Here is a 9,619-nt window from a genome sequence, read left to right on the forward strand (position 1 = left end):
CTGAAGGAGCCTCGGGAGGCAGACAGGGAGGCTGCAAGTCCATACAAGGGGCAGCAGGTCCCTCCACCAGGCCCCGCAGCCGGGCCACCTGCCCCCCCATCCCAGCAGAAGACAAGCTCTCCTCTGTTTTAGGAGCATGGAAGCTCCAGGCCTGGTGACCCCACTGAGTGCGGGGTGAGCGCCACACAAGGAAAAGCACACCTGCTTGCCAGCTCAGAGTGGTGCGACCCCGGCCCGCTCCCAGAATACCAGCAGCCAGGCTTACAATACCCAGCAAACTACCCCGCGGATCAAGAGAGAGGCTGAGTTACCCTGAGAAAGACTGAAACGATGGCTGACATGTCGGCACCCCCAAGAAACAGAGCCCTCATCCATCACCACGCCTCCAGCCGAAGCCCAGCCCACAGTGGGGTGGCCGAAGCTGATATGCGTGAGTGACAGACACTGACCACCAGGCATCTGGAAAGCTCTCACAGCATGAGCCAGAGACCAAAACAAACCTAAAGAAAAGGAATTCAGAGCAAAGAGGCCATGCAGAGAAGGAAGCTCCAAAATAATGCTTTTCATAAGTGAGAGAAAACATGGCTTTCAGAACCAGGTGCCACCATAAGAAGGAGCACGCGGACAACACGAAAGCCCTCAGGGGGCGGCCGGTTGGCTCAGGAGGTTGGAGCGCAGGCTCATAACACCAAGGTTGCCGGTTCGATCCCCGCATGGGCCAAGGAGCTGCGCCCTGCACAACTAGACTGAAGATGGCTACTTGACCTGGAGCTGATGGCTCCTGGAAATACATACAGGTCCCCAATAAAATTTCTTAAAAGAAAAAGAAAGCCCTCAAATTATAAAAGCAAGAGCAGAAATTAAAAGTTCAAAAGAAAGCGAGAAGACCAAGCCGAGTCTCAGACAATAGACACAACAGGACAGAGAAATGAAGACGAGATAAAGGAAGAAAATGTGAGGCAAGAGGCCCACACTCCGCTAGCACTGGGGGGTGACTGCGAAAGAGAAGGGGAGAAGGAATTACAGGGAACAAGAGCACCCCACACCGAGGACATGCCCCTGAGGGCCACACGTGGAACAGCACCTTACAGTGTCACACCACAAGACACTAACAGTAGAGCCACGCCTTCAAATCTGAGGAAAAATCATTTCCAACCTCGAATTCTACCCCAGTCAAATCCTCAAGCATGAAGGTAAAAGATACATTTTTTTCCAAAAACACAAAATCTCAGGACAATTTTTCCTCCCATGCACTTTCCCAGGTGCTCCACCAAACGTGCAGGCAGGCACAGGCCGAGGACAGATACAGACGGGAAGACACCTATAAATGGTATGAACATGCAATGTAGAATGAACACGTAGTCACGGTTTTAAATATGAGAAGAAATGGCTAAAAAACGAAAACAATTGACTAAGATTCAGGAATGGGAGTGAGGAAGGGGTCACGTGAGTTATCGTTAACTTCTTAAAGTATGTTCTTGGCTTTACGTTTTTAAATTTGTTTAAACATTTAATTAGGGACAAGACTCGAACAAGAAGAGAAAAACGACTGCAGGTGGGAAGGCCTGCCTAGGGACTCCCTGACCCCACTCCCTCCCGGTGCTGGCTCTGCCCCCAGGGCAGGCACCATCCACCCACTGGCCCTGACCGGTGCCTCCCAGGATCAGTCCCCCGCCGGCCTCCCACCAGCCCCAGCCTTTCAGCGCCCTCCACCAGGTAAGCAAACTCGGAACCCCGTGGCCCCCACCAGGACCTGCGATGATGGCTGATGACAAGCGCTCTGTCTCTGTCCCCTCCTGTCCTCACCCTTCCGAGCCAGCTCCAATCCCATCACATAAACCACACCCTGACCCTTCTCCTCTGCGGGTGCTTAGCAACGCGTCTCCCTGCTGAGCCCAAGTCTTGACCACCTGGTGCCTGAGCAGCAAAACCACACACCAGTCACCCCGTCACCCAGGTGTCACCCTGTCACCCAGGCACGGGACGGCCGGTAAGCGCTTCCCCTGCACTTCCTCCCTCCCCACTGGCAGCTGGCGAGCCTATGGCCCCCCAAGACAGCACCTGCACCCCTGCTTAGCTCCACCCTCCACTTCCCCCTGGCCCTACTCTCCTTAGCCTGCAAACAGGCTCCAGGCCCCCAGCTCCCAGGGGTCCTCCTGTCTCCCCTGGGTAGAGCCTCCCAACTGGACAGCCTGCTTCCTCTCCCCTGCCTCCTCCACACGGGTGAGTCCCCTCTCTGCTCACCGTCCACTGGCTCTGCATGTGACATGGAGGAAAGCCTTGTTGGGATGGCCTACGTGCTGCCCACCCGCCTCTCCCCTCACCCAGCTCTGACGTCCCAGGCTCTCTTCCCAACTCCTACTCCAGCCACGCTGGCCTCCCTGCCCATCTGCCAGCACTCCAGGGCATGCCTGACCCCCGCAACACCATCTAGACTGCAACCCCCTTTCCTGCTTTACTTGCCCCTTAATACAGTTTGTAAGATAATTTTCAGTACACCTATTTGTTTACATCCACCTCTCTAAAATGTATGACACATGAGGCGGATGGGGGCCTCGGCCGGGCGCTCCAGCCCAGCCCTGTGGTCCAGCGAGGAGGCTGCAGCCCAGCAGCCCAGGCGGAGACTCAAGCCCCGCCAGCTCTACCACCTCCTAGCAGCCGTGCGGCCTTGGGCTCCTGGTCCTGAGCCCCCTCCCCCGTGAGAGAGAGAGAGTCACAGTAGTACTGGCAAGCACTGCCATGCAGTCCATGAGGGTAGGTGCTTGGAAGCGTGCCCGGCCAGCGGGGATGCCTGCGGAGTGAGAGCCACGTTTTGGGCTGGCACTCACTCCCCTGGTGAGCGCCCCAGCGCGGTGGCTTTAAAGGGCATCTCTCAGCAATGCCCCACACTTTTCCCTCCAGCCCAGCCCTGGAACTCCAGTCCTGGGTATCTGAGTGCATAACCAGCCTCTCTCCCCAAAACCTACTGCCATAGGCAGGGACAGGACCTTAGGCAATTAACAAATGGACAAATGAGATGAAACGGCAGTTTTCAGACACTGGACAGCAGACGATGGAAGACAGTGGTCACTGAGGGACAGAAAACAAGATGAGCCTTGCAACTGCCCCAGCTGACTGCTGGGGGAGGGCGCCCAACAGCCGGAGAGTCTCCCTGAAGTGAGGGACAGGCCAGGCGTGGGCCTGCTCCTGGGAGAGCAGGGAAGCCGAGGACGGTCCCCCGGCCTGTCTGCTCACTGGCCGCCCAGGCTCGCACCACGGGAAGGGCTCCCTAGAACAGGGCCAGCAAGCCTGATGGGAAAGCTCAAAACACAGGGCATCCAGAGTCCTGCGAAGGGGTGCTGGCCCTCAGCAGCGGGGGCAGTGAGCCTCAGACTAAAGGCTGCTCTGGTCTCTCCTTACAAGGACGAAACTGCTCCCAAATAGCCTCGTCCTTNGTGCACCCAGTGAGCAGCAAAGGATGCGCTCTGGGCACGACTCTGGGGCACAGGCCTTGGGGACACAGGCCCTGGGGGCACAGGACATGGGGCACAGGCTCCCGTGAGAGGCCCTGGAGTCTCAGGATCACGGCCTCGCTCATGCTCCCCCGGTAACATGCAGGTCAATGATCTCCCTTGCTTGCGGCTGAACTCATCATCCGACAGTGTTAGTGTCTGGAGAGTCAGGGTTTGGACAGTCCAGAAGCCTCTCGGCTTACTATGAAACATCAAACCACCGTGATTTTAAGGCACTAAGTCTGAAATTTACAATAAAATTTGGTCTAAAGAATTTTAGTCTGTGTATAAAATGATTCCACTGAGTAAAGCCAAAAGCCCAAAACCGACCCAAAAGCCTGTTTTTGAAGGAAGGAATCGTTGCTCTAAAATCATACTGAACACGGTCAGCTCGGCAGTCAGCACAGCAAATCTGAAATGATGCCAGGACACAGCTCCTCTCCATGTCTTACCAGCTCCACTGACCCTGGTCCATCAGCTTGCTCTCTGCACCTCAGTTTCTCCATGAAACGGCTGTGATGAGGCCCACACAAGAAAACAAGTGACACAGGCACACACGAAGCAGTGTGGCCACGGGCCAGAGACGTTCTCAACATCACTTCACTGACGCCCAGGAAGGACGGGCCTCGGAACACAGATCCCAACGACTGGAGTAAAGGAGCTCAAAGACTCCAAGTTGTTATTCCACGGGAGACAAAGCCCTGTGCGACTCTGACACAGGTGCACCCTCTATCTCCTACCAGCTGCACTGAGATATAATTCACATATCACACAATTCACTCACTCACTGCATATAATTCAATGGCTTTGGTATATTCACAGAATTGTGCATCTCACTGCAACCTAATTTTAGAAAACTCTGTGCTCTCTCTCACAGGTTTCTTTACCTCGCGAAAGCATTGCTCAGCAGTAGCCTCCCTGCAGGGTCTGCACACCGTGCAGCGCGAGGCAGCGGGAGTCAGCACTCCCCAGTGAAAGCGACACTGCTGAGCGGCACTGCATTCCATCTTATGGCCACGTCACGTCTGTCCTCCAGTTACCACTGGACAGATGCGGGCACTGTCGCCACGTTGAGCCACGAGACTAACGTTGCTGTGATCCCCGTGAACCAACTTTGTGCGCACACATTTCCGCTTCTCTTGGATGGACCTAGCAGCGGGACTGCTGGTCACATGGTGACTGTGGTCAGTGTCTGAGAGTGACAGGTGTCCTCCCCAAGGGCAGCACCGTGTACACCAGCACTAGACAAGCATGCGGTGCCGGCTTCTCCACAGCCCACCGGTCCACACAGCCGTCCTAGTGTGTGTGAAATGGTGTCTCCCCGTGGGTTAGTTTGCATTTGCCTGGTGGCTTTTGATATGCTTATTGGACATCTGTATATCTACGTTTGAGAAACATATATTCAAATACTCTGTCCACTTTTAATATTCTGGATACACGTCTTTTTTTCAGACACATGATTTTCAAGTATTTTCTCTCATTCTTGTGCTGTCTTTTCACTTTCTTGGTAGCATTTTGCAGCACAAAAGGTTTTCGTTTTGACGAAGTACAGTGTATCTCTTTGTATTTTCTCACATCTAGGAAACCATTTCCCAAGGTCACTAAGGTTCACTCCCGTGTTGTCTTCGTTTATAGCTTCGGCTTTTACACTGAGGTCTGTGACAGTTTTCAGGTGACTTCCGCAGCAGGGTTCAATTTAGTCCTTTAGCGAGTGGGTTATGCAGTTACCCCAGCACCACTCGCTGAAAACACTATTCCTTCCCCCCACTAAACTGTCTTGGCATCACGGAAAACGGGAAGGCCTGTTCCTGCAGGCCCAGCTTCGCTGCTCCCCCACCCCCCACCTGTATGTCTGTCCTCACACCAGGGCCACCTGGTCGCTAAGACTGAGGATCTCGGTTTTGATACTCACAGTGGACAGTGGCCTGTCGTCTTCCTTCTGTGATGTCTTTGTCTGCTTTTGTTCGCAGGGTAGTGCTGGCCTCACAGAATGAGTTGGGACGTGTCCCCTCCTCTTGTGTTTCTTCTGAGTTTGTAAAGGATTTGCACTAATTATTTAAGTGTCTGAGCCAGGGTTTGTTCTGGTGGGAAGTTTTTAAATTACTGATTCAATCTCGTTACTTGTTATAAGTCTATCCAGATTTTTTTATTTCTTCTTCAGTCAGTTTCAGTTATTGGGGTCTTTCTAGGAATTTCTCTTTCTTATCTAAGTTAGCTAATTCCTGGCATACAATTAATTACTCATGGTACTGCATTATAATCCTTTTTATTTCTTCAAATTCAGTACTAATATCCCTTCTTACATTCCTGATTTTAGTAATTTGAGTCTTCTCTCTTTTCCCGTGGTCAGTCTAGCTAAAGGTTTGCCAGCTGTGTTCATCTTTTCAGAGAACCAATCTTTGGCCTAATCTTAGCTATTTCCTTCTGCTGGCTTTTTTTTTTCTTTTTAAAGATTTTTATTGGGGAATTGGGGGGATGGGAACAGTGCTGGGGAATTGGGGGAAGGGGAACAGACAAGTTGCTGTCGTTTTGTTCTTCNGTAGGCTGCAGTGGGCTGCTGTTAGCTACTGTGAGTGGCTGGCAGCTGGCATAAGCAGCCAGCAACGGGCGTGAGCTGCCGTGAGCTGCTGTGAGCTGCCGTCCAATGGCCGGCAAGCAACTGTCTCATCCAGGAAGAGAGCAATGATAACACCAACATGGGCCAGTGAAGCGCCGTCCTCCACAACTAGACTGAAGAACAAAAGGACGGCAACTGGTCTGTTCCCCTTTCCAATTCTACAACGCGGTTCCCCTCCCCCAATTCCTTAATAAAATCTTTTTTTTAAAAAGTTATAGACATCCCCCAAAATATAAATAAATACACACACACACACACACACACACACACACTCATGCGCACACAAAGCATCTCACATACATCTTCAAGAATGTCACAGACCTCCGAGGGTGTCCTTGGGCCTGGCTGAAAGTATTACAACATAGCACGTCCCTTGGGGTCAGCAGAGGCACACCAATCAGTAGCCACCCGAATCCCACCAGCTTTTGCATTACCTGGTAATGCAGGAGAGTCACCGTCAAGTAACCCTCTTTTCCTGTCCCCACGGTCCCTCAGGGGCCAGTCCCAGCCCTCTCCTCCACTCACTATTCCTGGGAAATTTCAGCCATTCACTAAAGTCTGCTCAGAGACTTCAAACCTGTAAAAATTAACTGAAAAACTCAGGCTTAAAGGATTAACCGGCCTTTCACAAGCATGTCCTTAGGCTGGAAATCTGTTCTTTACAATTCTTCAGAGTGAGGGTGCTCAGGGAAGGTGTGCCCCCCAGAAGCTGGCTCCTAAGTGGATTCACATGGCAGAAAACTTCACCACGCGTACCCAGGTGGCCTGTAATAGTTCAGACGCACAGCGAGCAGCCTCAGGTCGCACTCCCTCTACTCGAGTCCCCATTGGAGCCTGCGTGCGTGGGGTCTGGTGCACGCACCACTCCTGGGCCTTGGGGGGCTGCACCCACAAATGAGGTCACTGCTCTCGGTGAGTGTCCCTCCAGTCCCCGACAGAGACCAGGTCCCAAAGGGGCCATGCCATCAGATCAGTTCTACACCAACCATCCAACAGCTCAAGAATAACCAATGGCTTGACTTGAAACACTGAAATTCTAATACAGCCATGACAGTGACTGTGCTAAGAACTTAACTTTGGTCTGAAGTGGAAAAAAAAAAAGACGACACTGAAAGTTGAAGCCCCTGCTACACAAGCTTCACCACCAAACCCCCGTGACAGGGCCGCACACTCACCTTTGAACTTTGATCTAATGTTGGCCAGCTCCTTGTTTATTCTCTTTATTTCAGCTTCTTTACTTTTGCCTAAAAAAGAGCACAAATGGGTGACTTTAGCAGATTTCTACACACACGCCTGCTCCCCAGCAAGACAGCCGGGCAGGTAAAGGCAGGAACGCTGCTTTTAGGAGCCGAAGAACGAAGCCACCTGCCTCGGACCAGACCAGGGCGGGCGGTGGGAGCCGGGTCCCCCGTCGGCACGGCAGTCCCCAAACACCACACTGGAGGGAGGGCTCTACAGCGAGGGACCTTCTCCTTCACCGTTTCGCCCCAGTTCTGGAACAAGAAGCGCTCAAACCCCTGTCGACTGTTTTCCACAATAAACAATTACCAAAGCTGACTTTCACAGGGAGGTAGTTTTTATAGTTTTTAAAGTATCAACATTTACCTGACCTAGGCTTCCAATTCTCATTCCTTATGAAATTCATCAACCTACAAAACCTGGTCCATCCTCTTTTCTAATATCCAATAAGATCTGGGTTCTCCATTACATGAAAAGGGGCGGAATGTACAGGACACAGGTGCCAGTCGAGCTCCCGCTCCTTCAGCAATCTGCTGCTAAGCTGGCCTTAATTCAACAGACACCTGCGTGTGTGGGAGGGGTCAGGTGTGGGACAGAGATTAGACCAGGTTCAGGTCCACGCCACCTTGAAAGGTGTGGAAACTGAGGCCTAGCGAGCACAGGTGACTTTTCAAGGGCTGCGCATCTTAAGGAGCACTGAGAAATCTCAGAGGCTGCCCGTCACACAGGATATGGCGAGTCGTCTGTATCTTGAAGGAGCCCGTTTGCTGTTAAAGATGCTGTCCAGGCGAGTCCTTGGTCCAGCGGGAGGCAAGGATCCCGCAGCCGCTGCCCCCCCCGCCCCCCTGGGCCACCCGCGCCCTCCTCCAGACATGCCAGCTGCCCGCTCAGCCTCATCACCGCCCCTCTGAGACCCATCACACCCCCAGCAAGGCAGCCTCCCTCTCCAGGACACCATTATCTTTTACTACTGAATTACTAATAAACAGGGCTTAAAATCTGAATCCTAGGAACCCCCGTGGAGTGCTGGCAGGTTCCCTCGCAGCCAGGGTTTGAGGGGCAGGGACCTAGGTTCGAAGGCCTTCATGGCCTGGGGGAGCTGCCGGCTCAGCTGGGGGTGAGGGTGGGGGCTGCAGAGCAGCACCCTAACAAGCACACAGTCAGATCTGGGGAAGGAGAGGTGCAGGCTGCCAGGGGACAGGAGCCCAAACCTCCTGCTGGGGGAGAGCAGTCACGGCAGGTGGTTTCCTCGGAGGAAGCACGGGCGCCCTGTCGAGTAGCAAGCAACCTGATGGGGGCGAGGGGTGGCAAGTCAAGGGCAAACCTCCTCTTGAATTTTCTTAAAAAGTAGTTTCTTTGCTGAAATGGGCTTTCCGGACCTGACTGAAAGGCCCCTGAAAGACGTCTTGGGAGCCTTCTGTCGCTCGCACCCAGTCCCACGGCCTGGGCTGAGCGCAGATGAAGCCCTGTGCACAGGAGGGCACACGTGTGTGTGCCTGTGTGTGCCCGTGTGCGTGTCCGTTTGCATGCCCGTGTGCGTGTGCACATGTGCCTGTGTGTGTGTGTGCCTGTGTGTGCTTCCGTGTGCCTACCTGTGTGCGTGCCCGTGTGCGTGCCCGTGTGCGTGCCCGTGTGCGTGTGCACGTGTGCCTGTGTGTGTGTGTGCCTGTGTGCTTCTCACGGGTGTACAGGAGTCTGTGTCTGCTTCTCTCTCTGGCATGTCCGCTCCACTCTACCTCCCCAAGCCCCAGGGAAAGAGAGGCCCCGGAGTGGCAGGAGCTTATGCTGTGCAGTCAAAGAGGTCAGGTCTAGAGCAGAAATAATAAAAAGAGAGGCCGTGGAAAGAGGAAATAATGTTAAATAAGCTAACTTCCATAAGGGCTCTATAGCTTTTACCCAAGATGGTAAATCACAAAATAAAACTCTAAGCACCTAAATTAGAGTTAGGGGCAAGCACCAGGAGAGGCGGGACAAATGCTTACAGCGCCCCTCTGTGGAACACGGCCAGGCCAGGGCAGGAAGCTAAGCTTCTCTTTCAAAGCTTTTCTTAGGGCAGGACAGGGTTCCTCAGGACGGAAGGCACAGGAGCACGAGGACGAGAGTGGGCTCTGGAGCCGGGCACGTGACACTGGAATCCAAGGGCACCCTCTGGTTTGCTGTGCAACCAGGGGGAGTTACTTGACATCTCTGAGCACAGTTCCCTCAAAAGGAAAACCATCAAAAGCACATCTCACGGCAACACGTCTGTGCGAGAAAAGGTAGAGGGAGTTGT

The 9,619-nt window shown here is 53.2% G+C and overlaps 1 protein-coding gene across 2 annotated transcripts in view; it reads right to left on the minus strand.

Annotated features, from left to right (window-relative positions):
- AP2A2 (adaptor related protein complex 2 subunit alpha 2) overlaps positions 1-9,619 on the minus strand; it is an 81,891-nt gene that overhangs the window by 47,004 nt on the left and 25,268 nt on the right. For both annotated transcript variants that reach the window (XM_019631116.1, XM_019631115.1), the window contains exon 2: positions 7,284-7,352. In XM_019631116.1, coding sequence (XP_019486661.1) covers positions 7,284-7,352 — 69 coding nt within the window. The remainder of the gene's footprint in view (positions 1-7,283; positions 7,353-9,619) is intronic.

Source organism: Hipposideros armiger, unplaced genomic scaffold (genome assembly GCF_001890085.2).
Source record: "Hipposideros armiger isolate ML-2016 unplaced genomic scaffold, ASM189008v1 scaffold_983, whole genome shotgun sequence".
NCBI lineage: Eukaryota > Metazoa > Chordata > Mammalia > Chiroptera > Hipposideridae > Hipposideros > Hipposideros armiger.